The sequence below is a fragment of the Diadema setosum genome, chromosome 19 (genome assembly GCF_964275005.1).
Source record: "Diadema setosum chromosome 19, eeDiaSeto1, whole genome shotgun sequence".
Classification (NCBI taxonomy): domain Eukaryota; kingdom Metazoa; phylum Echinodermata; class Echinoidea; order Diadematoida; family Diadematidae; genus Diadema; species Diadema setosum.
Window position 1 is genome coordinate 10,746,880 of NC_092703.1, and position 16,019 is coordinate 10,762,898.

Consider the following 16,019-nt stretch of genomic DNA (forward strand, 5'->3'; position numbering starts at 1 on the left):
TTCACCTTTTAAAGGATTTTCACATAATTATGATATGTAAATATCGTAATTATAGATTCTAATGCTAGGGTCACACCTTTGCGTATATTGCTGCGTATTGCCGTGCTTATAAAAACACAAAGGTTGTCGTCACGCTATTGCGTATTTTGCTCGCATTGTACGCCGCCCGTACAATGACTGCGCTCGGTTTGCGTATTATTGCGTGCTACCCCCACTACAGTTCCCTTCTGCTCATAGCGGTACGAGTGAATACGTATCGTCTGCTCGTCACGTTGCGTATGCAGCTCGTTCTCTGCTCGTTAGCTGCTCACTAGCCGCTCGTACCAGTTGGTCTCGTTGCGTCTCGCTGAGTGTTCCCTCGCTGTAGCTGGTGTGTTGTTCGTGTTGCCCCGTGCCAGCTCGCTCTACAGCGGAACAGCTCGCCTGGGCTGCGTCGGTGTAAAATACGAGCCATTTTGTAGAACCAGCCATTTTGTAGAACCAGACGTGTTGGCCTACATCTTATCTTCTGAGTCTGAATAATGATGATGATAATAATAAATTGATAATATTGATATTATTATCATTGTTACTATCATTATTGATAATGATGATAGAAATTATAATATTGATATTGATAATAAATCTGAAAAGTATTTTTCTCATTGTTTTTTTTTTTCAGAATAACCCAATCTAATGATGTGAGCAAATGCAAGTTCTTTTCCCTGGCAGGAGTGAAAGCTTTGAGTTTTAGATTTGACATCATTGACTCAAACTCTGTCGCAATCGTATTAACTGCCTATGCCTACACTTATGTCGCCATGCTCATCTCGCTTATATTCTTAGTATTATTATTAAATGTTTTGGTGGAGAGACATTACAATGACTTATTGTGGCGCATGACATATATTACACTTTTGGACCCTCATGATCTGTGACGAGAGCGTTATTCACGAAGTTAATGTCAGTCCTTTGTCAAAATTGTTTTTATTGGGAAGTGGACAGAAAACTGAAATATCAATAAACATGAATACTTTGTAGATGTATTCAATCGCTTGATTTCATAAGAACAGCTATAAATCTCTTTTCTGTGTGATTTTCTTTTTTAATCAGACCCTTTATCGTCGTGCTTGTATGTGTATAGCTGCGCTAGGCCACTCGCTGCCACTAGCTCATTGCTCGCTGTTTCTCGCATTAGCTGGTTGCCACTCGTATCCGCTCGTATTAAAAGCAATTTACTCTGCTTGCGATAATTTGATTGAAAACAACCCCAACCAACTGTATAGCGAGCGACTAGCACAGACCTTTGCGTCGTCTGCGTACAGAGTACGTAGTGAGCACGTTTCGTTGCGCTTTAACGGGTAAGACTGCGTATGTCTGCGTTTAAGCAATACGCAACAATACGCAAGTCGAATACGCAAAGGTATGACCGTAGCGGAAGTCATCGTATTACGATGTAAACTTCTGCCATTAATTGCCTGTTTCTGTTACCCGCTAGGATTTATTCCGTGTCCGTATTCACCTTCGTCCCTGCTTTTCTTCTCATTGGAATTGGTTTATAGGCATGAGCCCACTTCCAATGAAAATTGTTATTTTGTGGATGAATTTGATTCGCTAAATGTACCGATTCTTCGACATCTCCATTAGATATTGCGTGCAAAAATAACTCATCAGTGGAATGGAAAGCTAAGATCTTTTCGTTGTATTACCTAAAACTAAGATGCATAATGTTAAAAATGGTGCTTTCAGCATTTGGTTGACATGCTGTGAAAAGACATACACTGAAATGACGCAAGGTCAACTTTCTTTGCTTTTTTTGAGCAAGAAAAAAAAGAAAAAGAAAATGACCAGTACATGCTATTTTTACAATATCGTGATGCGCCCTTGAAAGACTTTAAAATCCGCGTTTGTAGAGAGGCCGTGCTCATGCCAAAGTGCTTGTTAAATTGTTAGTGAGTGTGTAACGTATGTATCGTACCTTTAGCCTGTGGAATATTTTTCGCGTATCGTCCCCATGTATCATGTCAGAAACAGACATAGTGGATGGTGCATAAGTGAGTTCATTGCAGCGATCATTCAACCGTTTGTGCTTGCAGGGGAACCCCCCGTCATTTCAAGGGCGTATAGACGATATAAACGTACATGATTGTTATAAAACGTACATGATTGATTGCAAACGTAGCGATCAGAAACAATGTAGGCGCCTATATAAACTCAATGGCCCGAATTCACGAAGGTGGTACAAATGAAACCATGGTTTAAACCGTGGACAAAAACCATGGAGCGCCAAGTGTCGCACGAAATATTTCGTTACGAAATTGGTCATTTCGTCGACAAAGTGACCGTTTCGTTAACGAAATTATCATTTCGTGGACGAAATGTTCATTTAGTTACAAAATGTCATTTCGTTACAAAATAATCATTTCATTGACGAAATAACCGATTTCGTAGCGAAATATTCCATGCGACACTAAAGGGTCTTGGCGCTCCATGGTTTTTGTCCATGGTTTAGACCATGGTTCCATTTGAACCACCTTCGTGAATTCGGGCCAATGTGATCATATTTTATTATGTATTTGTCAAAGAAATCAAACACTAATGTGATGGGATAATAGATACTGGTTACATGTTATAGATGTACTGTTTATTTGCACAATGTATACCATGCGTTTCTTCATATTTTATTTAAATGGACTTCGTAGTATTTTAACTATTTAACTATTTTTAGGAGCCACGTGAATTTTTATGTAGAAAACTGGGCATTTTGTTCCTGTCTTAACGGTATTGGTTAAATAAGCCGGGTTCTTCCGACTGCTTTTTTCGTCAAAGAGTAAAATCAAAATACGTGTGTACAACTGTGCAAAGTCGACTTTTGGTGCATGGATGTCTATGATAAATTTCTTTTACTGTTTTTTTTTTTTTTTGGTTTTTGTTTTTTTAATGCCTCCGCCACGAAGTGGTGCCGGAGACATTATGCTTTCGGGGTATCCGCCCCTCCGTTCGTTCGTCCGTCCGTCCGTCCGTCCTTCCGTTCGTAATCAATTTTGTGGACAGCGTAACTAAAACCGTTTGAGGTATCCCAATGAAACTTTGCATGCATATGTATGAGGGGATGAAGTTGTGCCTATCAACAGTTACTTTGGCGTGCAGATGCTGAAGATCAAAGGTCAACGTCAAATGCTCTAAATTTCACTACTTTCTCCATATCTCTGCGATGCAATAAAGGTATTTTCTTGAAACTTAGTGTACCCATGTACAATACTACCCAATAAAGATTTTCTGGTGAGAGTTTCAGGTCATGAGGTCAAAAATCAAAGGTCAAGTGAAAACGTTAAAATTTCAGTTTTTTTCCTCCATATCTCGGAAATGGTTCAAGGTATCTTCATGGAACATAGTACATAATATGTATGTTCTGAATGACAGTGATTATCAAGGGAATTTAGGGTCATGGGGTTAAAGGTCATGCTTGAAAGGTCAAGGTCAACTCTTCAAAATTTCACTTTTTCCCTCATTTACTATAAACTCAAGTAAAAGTCCTCAAATCCCTAAATACATGCTCTCTTAGAAAATATAACCATTCATTTATTAAACCTATACTTCGAGGAAAGGCAACATTCAACACATTTGTGACAAACATGTCATTTTAACTTTGTCCTCACACATTGTCAAGATGTACTATAGACCGATTAGGAGAATCATGCATTATGGCGGCGGCATACCATTCGTCATAGCGACATTTCTAGTTTTCTTTGTCACCGCGTATTTATTTTCCATTGAATTATGCTTTTACGTGTAATTATATGAATCATCTGAAATTTGTATTTTAAGTGACTTTACATTTTTCTCTTCTGACTTGAAGCCACGTTGGAATGTTTAAAGGTGGCTGAGCCGCCGAGTTACTGATCGCTTTTATCATGACAGCATTCAATGCTAAATGTGTGAATCAACGTAGATATGCCCTGTCGTAAATCTATCTATCCTTTCCATACGAGAACGACGAACTTTCTTTAAATTTCTATGATAGTGTTATTGAATTTTGTGTGTACAAAGCAGTCGCGTTGTTCATCATTCATGATTGAAGTATCTTTTGCTTGATTTTTCTTGTTCACACATATACAATCGGGACGCACGCACTGCTCCCCACGTTCAAGTTCAGTGCATTCTTGACCCCATACTTGCAGAACATTAAGTAAATACAGATGGGTAGAAAAAAAATGATAAGTTTTATTATTAACTCTTGACTCTCTGTGTCAGACGAAAAACCTTGGATGTCTACAGTATTAAAGCTTAGCACTGCAATGTTTAGACTTAACGCTTTATCTTCCATTCTGCCTGCGAAACTTGGACGTGTCTACGCTTGATTTGTCTGCGTGTGTATGCTTTCTTTCGTATGTCTGTACGCTTGTGTTTACTAAAGATTTGTCTGTCAAGATTTGGTTGTCATAGCGTCGTTCGTTGGGATTTCCTCTATTACTGTATTGTGATATGCCGTGTGAATTCTTAAGATGGGTCAACTGAAACTACTTGTGTACGGCCTTAACTTTAATCTACGCATTTCTGTGAAAATCAGTTTCAAATAAGTGTTTCTCCGATTCCTTCAGTGACGAATGCGACTAGTAGATGCGTAAATGATTACATATATAGCTTTCATAAAGATTCTTTTGCGTTGAAAAACGATGGTCCTTGTGCGCACTTGATATCGATAGTCGACAGAATACCATGCCCCTTTGGCCAAATTGCACTTTTAGGCCCGAATTCACGAAGGTGGTACAAATGAAACCATGGTTTAAACCATGGACAAAAACCATGGAGCGCCAAGTGTCGCACGAAATATTTCGTTACGATATTGGTCATTTCGTCGACAACATGACCATTTCGTAGACGAAATGTTCATTTAGTTACAAAATAATATTCATCGACGAAATGACTGATTTCGTAGCGAAATATTCCATGCGACACTTGGCGCTCCGCGGTTTTTGTCCATGGTTTAAACCGTGGTTCCATTTGTACCACCTTCGTGAATTCGGGACTTAAGAGTATTATGTTAATTAAATAGCGATTACCCGTTTAATTACACCATGACCTGGGTTAAATCCTGGATGATCATGGTGCAGTCTTACATGAAATCTACATGGTTTTTGTGGCAAAATTTGTGCTGCACCAAAATATGTGGTGCACCCATCGAGATGTCTCACCCTCTCTCATCTATCGTAGCCGAATGCGCCTAGGAACATCGACGGACCGTGTAGCTGTATTTGCTCTTTCTCTGCTCTGCTTCTCCATGCTGTTCTTCTCAAGTAACTTATGGTATCATTTTCTTGTGATGATCGCGTGAGACGAGCTGTCACGCTAAAGAAATGAACTCTTATACTATAAAGGATTACCTGTGCGTTTTCCGACCACTTCCATAGAACGTTTTGTACCCTCGCACAAGCATCTCTCGAGATATTGTATGTGTCCTTGTAGTTGACAATCAGAGTTGTCTGTATCTTCAGTCATCATCTTGTATCTTCCTGCAAAAAGCGAATGTAACGAAGTAGGGCCTAATAGAAAAATGCCCATGGTACAGCATGGTGTGACTGTGGTGTAATAACGTCTGATAATTTATGCTACGTCATGTATGCAAGAAAAGTCGGCAGAATAAAATAAGCAGCATGCTGAAATGAGATTTTGTTGAAGTGACAAGGCAGCCATGTTATTGTGTCTTGTGTTTACTTAGAGCGTAAGTGGCTTTTAATTTCATTCCTCCTGTTCAAATCACAGTGACAATTTCATATATTTTTTTCAGTTTTCTTCAGCACCAGTAGTTTAGTCAACAGTAACGATTAAAACTGCGCTGTAACTCCTTATTGCACCTCTAATTCAACTTCGCACATGATTATCACAGTATACAATAGTACATTTCACATTGAAGCACAATTCGTCCTTACACAAAGCAGACTTGCACAGCTATTCCTTAATACATTGTTTTCTACTCTATACCCCAAAACACGCATCAACAATGCTTTGCTTACTCTGTGGCTAACTGTTTGACCCCATTATACATCATTGGAGTTTCCGTATAGTTTTTGTCAATGTGGCCAAGTACTTCTGTATAACCTTGTCGGCTCATCATTTTGTAAATAGTATCAATGTTGTACCTAGACAGCGTTTGGATGAGTTTGAGTTTATTCCTGATCAGACGTGAAAAGATCTGAAGACGACAAACTTTTTTGTTCATTTTTTATAGACCAAAGAGGACTTACAGAGAGGAAGATAATTACTATTATGTGAAATAGTAACAGCATAAAAGCTTACATTTCTGTCCAATTATGAGCGAACTTGGATTATGAAAGTGACGCTTCTCCACGTTCGTTAACCTCAAAATTAAATAAAATCTTGAAGTTTTTAGAATGCAAATGTTTGATCGCACGCGCGCGCGCGCACACACACACACACACAATCGATTCGAAAGTTATTAATTCTTATTAAAGTTTCCGTGCCGTCATTGCTGGATAAGGAGACTGCTCATGACCTCATTTTGCCCGACTTTATAAAGAAAATATGAAGAAATTAAAAATATTTGAACTTTTCTAGCATATTAAAAGAGCACTTGACTTAACTCTTTCAGAAAGCGGAGGGAATGATATGAACATTATGTCAGTAACAAGTCAATGGAATGTGCATGTTTCATGAAAAGTGAAATTTTTGTGGATTTCCTTAATCATTTTCATTATATTGTTCAAAGTGATTTCTTATACCACGATCTGTAGTAATGTCATTCAACAGTAACCACACCGAAATTTTGAAAATTAATACCTTATAATGAATCGATTGTCTGATTTTTCTCAAACTTCCACTGATGTGTTCTATTAAATTTGCTGCTCTCACTCAATCCAAATTTATAGTTAGGCTTTGGTTTCCCTTAAACTGGCTGCACAGTCACACATGCAATTCATGTTCCTGATCGATCAGGGGACTGATACAACAAAGCACACATGCAACGTAAGATGATAGATTGATATTCAAAAGTTATATAATCTATCATTTCTCTAATTTAAGCTTACATTTTCACGCGCATATTCCTTAATTTTGCTCAATTTACTGTCAGTCTCAAAGCTTCTCTGTGCAAGATAATCATCTCAAATAATCATGCAAATTATATACGAACGGTAGATCACAAACACGCACACACGCCTTCACTACGCATACGCGAAATTTTTAGGGGTATCTGTGCGAGCGAGGAACAAGTCAAGTCGGTGTTGCAAACAGAAATGAAAATGGCACTACCGGTTGCCATGACTACTTGGATTATGGCTACTGAAATTTGCAATTCGGCGTGATAGTTATCACGCTCGTAAACAAGAATTGTTGGAAGATACGAGAAGGAACGGTATGGCAGTGCACCGTGTGGCTTTGTAGAGGAAACTGGGGATTCCTGGAGAAAAAAGAAAGAAAGAAGGAAAAAACATATCAAAGTGCAGACATCCTGAATCCAACACACCATAACCGTTTGAATTGTTACGAGTATGGGGTATACACAATGATACCGGTATTTCGGAAACTTACCTTTTCTAGAACATGGTAAAACACGGATGCAAAGAATTAATTCAAGAGAGAATGATTTGTCACTGCTTACACGATATTTTGTCTTGATTGATAGCTCTTACGACACAGCCATTTACTCTTTTTTTTTTGGGGGGGGGGGGGGCTAAGTCGTCATCTATTCAGAGAGGAATATTTATATTGCCATGGCCTGTTTGAATATTCTTAAAAGCAAAGATCCGTAAAAATTATGTAGCATGCATCTCAGTAATATTGGAATGCGGTGATACATGTGACACAAACAGAATGGTCAAAGTTCACATTTTTGTATAAGTATACTCTGCAGTGATGGTCGCTACTAAATTATGTAAATTAGGCGAGGTAATGCAATGCCATCACATTTAAACTCCGTTTACATGTGCTTTGTTCACATCAATATCTTAAAAGCTATGTTTAAATCGACAATCAAGTACAAACCTGTCTACCGAAAATCATGGTTTGTAGGTTATTCTGTGTGTATTGTTACTCAAAAACAAAAACAAAAATGTGAGACATTTTGTAGAACTTGAAAACTTTGAACTATAATATTTTGCGTCACATGTTGATGTGTGATCTTCTCTGTTAAGCAAAGCCAACTTAAACATGGTTTGGATGACACGATAAAAGTTCAACGTTTTCACGAGACGACCGGAATCCTCAAGGATGATGAGTTCTTTCCTCAGACAGTATGATTTTTCTATTGTTCAGAGCGAGATCGCGCACAAACAGGGAAGTTGAGTGGGTTTCAATTGCATCTTCCGTCTAACGTGTCAGGCGAACGGTTAATTCCAGAGACCACAGAATGGAGATAGCGTGTTATTTTATGCCTCGCTGATAGTCGTGAAGCGGAGGTCTCACACCTGTCAATACAGTGCAATTTTCCGGGCTTTTGTACATCAGTGACACTATGAAAATACTCGGAAACAAAGTCATAAAAGTGACTACATGTCAGTTTGATAATACGTCAGCTGTGATTGATGAGGTCTGATGCCTCCATGAAATCTTCATGTACATTAACTGAAGACAGAGGAGTAAAAAACCACAGCATAAGCAATATGAAGCTTTTTGGAGTTTCAACAAAACGGACATGAGTACTCTAAAAGTGAAATGTTGAAATCAACATTTTAAAATCCCTGTTGTCACTCCTCCAGCCTTATTGTAAATGTTATATCGAACACTCAAAATGTTGGATTTATCATGTTGGAAATGGTACTCTAACATTTTGAGGGTTAAATTTAACATTTAACAAAAGGTTGGAGCAGTGACAACAGTTGAAATGTTAATATACCATTTTATTTGTAAGAATGAATGAACATGATTAAATTGATGTAAACATATAAAAACTAATAAGAAACAAGATTTGAAGTGAAAATAGATGTCCAGACTCGTTTACTATTATATTCGCGTGTATGTCTGTTTTCAAATCAAAGGCTTCTGACAGTAGACTTGCCCAATATTTAGGAACAATAGACACACGCAAAGTTGAATTCAGGTATTTGCATGTGTTTTACCTACGAATAGGTAAGCTGAATAGCTTGCTGATAGTTGCATCAAGAACCATTACGATGAAGTTGAATACATTGGCAAATTGACCTATTGGACGCCAAACAGGAAACACATAATGAATTTTTGATGAATGACCGAGGTTGTGATATCATGCAGTCCATATAGCATCCTCAGTGTGGCATGAATAAACAGATCTTGAGACCAGGAACATGCTACATCGGGCGTAAATTCCCCACGGAGCAAGCAGCGCCACCGTATAGGCTGCCATTTTTCACTGAAGCGTGGACGTTTCTTGCATGACCAGTCTTGGCAGTGATCGTATTCCGTCGTGGAGACGACATGGGTTGAGCATTGAAGTGCACTGTTACGTGTAGTTCAAGGCCGACCGTTGCCCGCTATCTATAGCAGACAGACATGCTGACCGCAATATTGTCAAAACGATGCTATACTTTTTTTTTTTCTTAGAAAATGGCACGGACGGCTGTTGCAGCGAGCGTAAAACAGTGGTCGTTGACTGGCCGTCTAAGACTTGTTAGCAACCAAGATGCCAAATTTTAAAATTGATCTTCATAGACCTAAGTGCCATCGCAAAAGGGTCTTCAATATTTCAGTGGAAATGCTTTATAATTATACCCTGTAACATTTTCTTTTGACAAAAAAGAGAAAATATATAAAACGTGTTTAGTTGGGTAAACAGAGCGATAAGACTGATGTCTGTCCATTTCCAACCATCGAGACATAGTTGTCTAATCTATTTCTCCTCATATAACTGTGCTACCTCCTTTAAAGGATGGGACTTGGCGTGTTGTATTCTGATTAAGAATCAACTAAAGCTTTACATAAAAGAAGATATTGGTATAAGATTTATTTTTACGTGTGTTTTCGTGTGTGTGTGTGTATGTGTGTGTGTGTATGGGGATCTGAGAACATAGGGACTGACCATTGCCGCTTCCAAATGTTTCCAAATGTTACGTGAGTGGCTCATGCTGGAAAATGGGGGCTTGTCCGGGAGGTTGAAAACAGTCGCCTGTCACTGCCACTTAGAGAGTCGTGTTATGCCCTTCAGATATCTGGATTTGGTTGGTACAGATATCGAAGGATCCGAAACACATCAGGAACAGACGGACTAACCAATCAGGTAGAAGTTTAGTGAAAATAATCAAACATCAATCCTCTCGCTGTAAATGTAACTTGGAGACACCGAGATAAAGGTGTGAGATTATTTGGAGAGGATTTTTTTTTTTCACAAATCAAAATTCGAGGCAAGAGATGGGGAGTATGAAAGCAAGTCTGCCAGCAAGACCACCTGGTTATTCAGAAGCGGACTTGTCGAAGGTGAGTATGTTAGTGATACTCTCTAGATTTGGCGCCTCCGGTATGCGTCAGCAGGAACTTCATCGATAATTAATGGCGCAGCGTTGCAACAAAAGCACATGAAAACATAGGAAAAGAATACTCGGAAGCTTTGCCACTGCAGAGGAAATAAAGACGGTTACGTTGCAGCTGCTGAATTATTATGCAGGATAGTGCATGTTTATGTTAGAAGCAGATCCACCACCAGTCACCTCATTTATCTGCATGTAGTCCAATGTAATATATCGAAGCAGTATACGTTTCGGGTTATTTTTGCATATCAGTAGGAATACACTTGTCAGCCGATGAAACCCGGAAGTGGCACCTGCAGAAATGCAAACTGCCCCCTTCCCTTTGAAAACGCAGCGCCGGCCCAGAAACGATCACGGAGTTAGAGCAAGTCCACTACAGAGCGCAGTCGAGCGCGATGCCTCTGCTTCCTTACGCAGTCACACTATTTCGGACCAGGGGCAAACTCAGTGGTCTTGTGCCCATACCTTTTGTAAACGCCTTTAATTGTAATATATGGCGAGAGCTGTCTGTTTCAGATCACGTAGCTTCCTTCCTTCTACATTTCTCTCTGATATAGAACTCCAACACCCGTCCAACATGTCCACACCATGTGCTAACTGGTTATTGCACGACTCCAGCGTCACAATCGTGCAAAGCAGGTTACAATTGTTGAAACAAGGAAAATTATAGCGATTCCGACGTTAGCAACTAGGCAAAACAACCTTTCAAAAACAATTTAACTACACTCTTGGTGACCCGAATTACTCGAACTTATGATCTTTCCAGATGTCTTTGCCGATTTTTCTCATTTTAATGCGGCATTGCGTTTGAGTAAGTTATCCATAATGTATGAGGAATGCTTTTCGATAGTGGGGATGCTCGTCGCCCGAATGATTGATGCGGAACTGGCCTCCTATTTGGAATTAAATCTACTATCAATGAGCAAGTTGCTTGTCAGTCAATGAGCAGGAGAAAGGGATATTTTATTATTTTTGTTTTATTTCTGCTAGTCTTGGTTTGTTACGATTTATTTGTTTGTATAGGGGAACGCAAACATTCGGGTGCGCTGGCACACAAATCCATAGATGCCCCTTGTCCAGATGCCTCAAACGTAAAGCGCTGATCTCATTTTTGTGATGTGGATGTGGAATCGGAAACGTGGAACCGTTGTCTCTTCCCATTCATTACATAGTTGAGGATGAACATATAAAATGTCAAATTTGGGAATATAATAATACAATATTACACACTTTTAATGATCATGACTGCATGGCCCGCTTTTGCAGTGATGTCACTGTTAAGATTTCACATTTAATTCGAATAAAAAAAAAAGACAAACAAAATGTTCATGGACAGTGATCGCTTATCTCTTACAGCAACGTACTCCACATTTCATTGCGCTCTCGGACATCTCAATCAGACAATTTCACAATGATAATCATCTCTGGTCCCAGAGTATTAACCCCCTCCTCCCTTATACCATTTTACCCGCAGGGAAGTTTTGGGACTTTGGGGATGGAGATAACTGCGTAATATTGTGCACTCGTTCATTAACCACGACCCCACCGCTGACATCTAATGATCCATGTAAACTGTTGACTTCTACTTCTTATTGGGTCTACAAATAGAATAACCTGGAACTATTTGAATGAGATGATAATAATCACGGATTTTTTTTTTTTCATCTCGTTTTATGCCTCCGTTTCGAAACTGCTGGAGGCATTATCAATATGGATTACCCGCCCTTTCGTTTGTACTGCCATCCCACCCACTTCATGTTTGTGATTCAGAGAATCTGCACAAGCAATTTTCTTTTTTCCTGACCGAGATATATACATTAGATTGTCAAATTGAATTAAGTAAAACCTCAGGAACAGAGGTTAAATGTTCAGGTGAAAATGTTAAGCGATTAATCAATTTGGTTTGACGGGTAGAAATTAATAAGCAGTTAGTATTTCGCTGAAATGATTTCAGTAAATACGCAGGTTAAAGGTCAAGCTCAAAAGTCAACGACATTTAACTAAAGTGGGGCATTTATTGTAAGTTTTCCTATGACGTGTCAATCCAATATGAACACAAATCAATCATTAATAACATTTGAGCATATTGACATGAAATATTTCTGAATGTTTGATGTGAAGAGCTATTTACATGAGAAGAAATCGTTGGATATGGGGTACCATAATTACCACTGTTCAATGTGGGGAGGGGGATATTAAAACAGGAGACGAAGAAATGGAGATATATCCAGAGATACTTCGAGGTACGCGAGGTACGCGAAGTTCTTATCCTACTTTCATTCATGGTCACACGTTGCCTGATAGACAATCTGTTCTGAAATGAACCATCCGTCCACAAAAATCCGGTGTACTTCGTCACTTGTCTTTCAGGACCTTTTGACGCAGAGGGCAAACAACATGGCTTCTAAAGCATATTTAGCTTACGGCGTCATCATCGGACTGGTGGTCATCATCCTCCTCGGATTCGTCATCGACATCAGGAACGACTCAGAGAATGGCATTCTGTCACCAATTATTGGCGGCGGAACGAGGTAACTTCTCAATGTTACTTGTAGATTGACTTTCGTTTTAGCCCAAGTTTGTATGAATTATAATTTTCATTTTCAATTATTTCGTTGTAATTATATTGTTATCATCATCCTTGATCATTGTCATCAGTAATAGTGAGTTCATGTAGGCGGGGCATACCAGTAGTGGTAGTGATAATTCCGTTATGGCAGGAAGAGACTGTTGCGATGTGATTGATTATTTACAAGTGTCTTATAGTCGTAAATATTCTTTTGACTGTCTAATTTTCCTCAAACTTTCACTGATGTGTTCTACTAATATTGCTGCATTCACCCAATCCACACACATTATAGTGCTATTTGAGTGAACTTGTCATTTAAGTCTTGAAAGACTTAGGGAAATGGTTGCGACTCAAAGTTGACTCGTATCACTTTATTATGGTGGGAATACACAAATCTTGTTCATGTTTTGTCTACACACAAACACACACACGTTGCCGTACTAAATTATTCCATACCAAAGATGATGTCTACATCATCGACTTGTTCCAATTGCATTATATATATATATATATATATATATATATATATATATATATATATATATATACAGATATATATATTGGTTTTCATATATGATTGAATAGCAATGATGATTTCTTCTTTTTTTTTGGGGGGGGGGAATGGGGATGGATGGGAGACGTTCAGAATTACAGAATAAGATTATAATCGTTCATATTTTGTATATTTTTTGTGCGCAACTAATTAGAGGGTTTAGATTCATGACACCTTTACCTCTTCTAATTTAACCAATGGTATACCACCCTGCTGTGAGAACAATTCCTGAAAAATCCCATTACTTATATCCAAGTTTGATTTTTTTTTCATCGTCTTAAAAATATGACTGAATTTGGTATGGAATTGCACTTTAATATGATTAACTTTAATCAAATTAATAATCAAATTATTTTTGTTTTTGTTTCCTACATTGCGTTAGATTACTCACAAATGGAGACTCGTTTAAATTGGCCCCGCCAAAGGCTACAGCGTGCAAGCCACAGCAGAACATCGTTTTCATCAAGACCCACAAGACGGCCAGCACCACCGCAGCTAGCATCTTCGATAATTTTGCGGTGCGGAACAACCTCTCCGTAGCCATTCCGCAGGACCGTCAGCCCTATATGCATCGCACCAAGCTCTTCCACCGAGACATGATGGCCAACACGCCTCAGTCGGTAGGCGATGGGGAGGAGGGGAGGGTGAGCGTGAACATCTTCTCTAGCCACGCGCGGTACAACCGTCTGGAAATGGACGCGGTGGTGCCCGATGCCAAGTACGTGACCGTCCTCCGTGATCCGGCCTCGCAGTTCGTCTCTGCCTTCGTCTTCTTCCATTTCGACGAAAGGCTCCGCCGCAAATTCGACAGAGATGGTCGGAGGTACAAGAACGTCCTGGAGGAGTTCCTGAATGATCCAGAGAAGAATTTCAAGCTTCTCGAGGATCATCCTCTGCGTCACGTCATCCACAATCAACAGTTCTTTGACCTCGGCCTGAACACGGATTTTTCCGACGACCCGGACGCGGTTGACGCCGCCATCGCACGTCTCGACGAGGAGATGGACCTCGTGCTGATCACCGAGCATTTCGACGAGTCGCTCATACTCATGCGGAAGGTCCTCTGCTGGGACACCGCGGACATTTTCTACGTCCGCAAGATGGTGCACAACACCACGCAGGCGTTTACTGCGACAAGGGCGATGCGACGGAAGATCCGCCGCTGGAATGCCGCGGACGTGCAGTTGTACGATCATTTCAATAGGACGTTGTGGCGGCGCATCGCCGAGTACGGGCCAACATTCGAGGACGAGCTGAGCGAATTCAGGAAACGTTTGAAGAACGTGACCAAGGAACAAGTGAAAAGTCACAGACACGTTGTTCTTGCCATGGCCGACAAGATGAACATTCCTCCCAAACGGAAATGATATACTCCCTTTGCCAGGGAGCTCTTTTTGACATTTCGCCTTTTAAACAGTAACTAATTCTCTGTCACTAAAACCATCCCTACATGGCTGAGCCAATATCCATGACAGTCTCAAACACGGCATCCGCTGGGTTCCGTCCCTCCAGTACTTTTTGCACCGTAATTTCACGAGCTATCAGTGTAGTTACATTTGTGACCATGCATAGCCCACTTTGTTTTTTTTTTTTCTTTCACGCTTTGTTTTTTCTACTGCTTTCGGAAAATACCTCAATATGTTCGTTCGTGCGTTTGTTTCGTTCTTTCTTTCTTATTTTTCCAGGAAACCTCACTGAATTCAGGTGACTTATAGAATTCTGTCACTCAGATAATCCAGACAATTCCCAGTGTGGGTACATAAACTATGTTGTTGTTGTTGTTGTTTTATTTCATTACGTATAAGCTAAATACATGACAAGTTTAATTTTTGGGATGATATTCATTCTGATGATGCTGCACGCGTTAAAGATTAATTTTATTCAAATTATTTATTTATTTATTTGTTCCACCGTCAATTTATCTATCACTCTATTCTCCCTCATTCAAGGCATTTATTACCGATAATGTATTTAGCCATCAATCTTAAGTACTTGAATTGCCCTTTAGTCCGTAAGTCCTTCTGTCCCACAGCACGCTTTTGCGATTTTAGAAAACCACATAATATGCTTAGGTATCTTGCACAAGAATAATACATTAAGTGTGGATGCCTCAGTCAGATCTTGGGCAACCAATACATAAGGGTCAAAGGTCACAATCTATGAATGTCAAAGATCACTTAACCTTGGCAAATAAATTATTAGCCTTTTCAGCTATAACTTCCTGTCGGAGTGTCCATCGTAATATATTAGAAGGCTAGAAATTAGTAGAAATTTTGGGAAATGATTGTGATTACAGATCAAAGTCAAGATCAAATATCATATACTACTGCCCCCCCCCCCCTAAAAAAAAAAGGAGGAAAGACCTCACTGCCAGCCATTACTTCTTATAGTAAAGTCCAGTTGTGATGTACATTGGAAAACAGGGTAAAGATGATTTGACAGTCATTTCCAGAGCAATCTATTG

At 39.5% G+C, this 16,019-nt stretch overlaps 1 protein-coding gene across 1 annotated transcript; it reads left to right on the top strand.

Annotated features, from left to right (window-relative positions):
• Positions 1-10,317: 10,317 nt before the first annotated feature.
• Positions 10,318-15,069, top strand: LOC140243014 (galactose-3-O-sulfotransferase 3-like). The gene is made up of 3 exons (XM_072322754.1): positions 10,318-10,383; positions 12,804-12,964; positions 13,938-15,069. Exons 1-3 carry the CDS (start codon positions 10,318-10,320, stop codon positions 14,920-14,922), a joined length of 1,212 nt encoding a protein of 403 aa, XP_072178855.1. The 3' UTR covers positions 14,923-15,069.
• Positions 15,070-16,019: the final 950 nt, after the last annotated feature.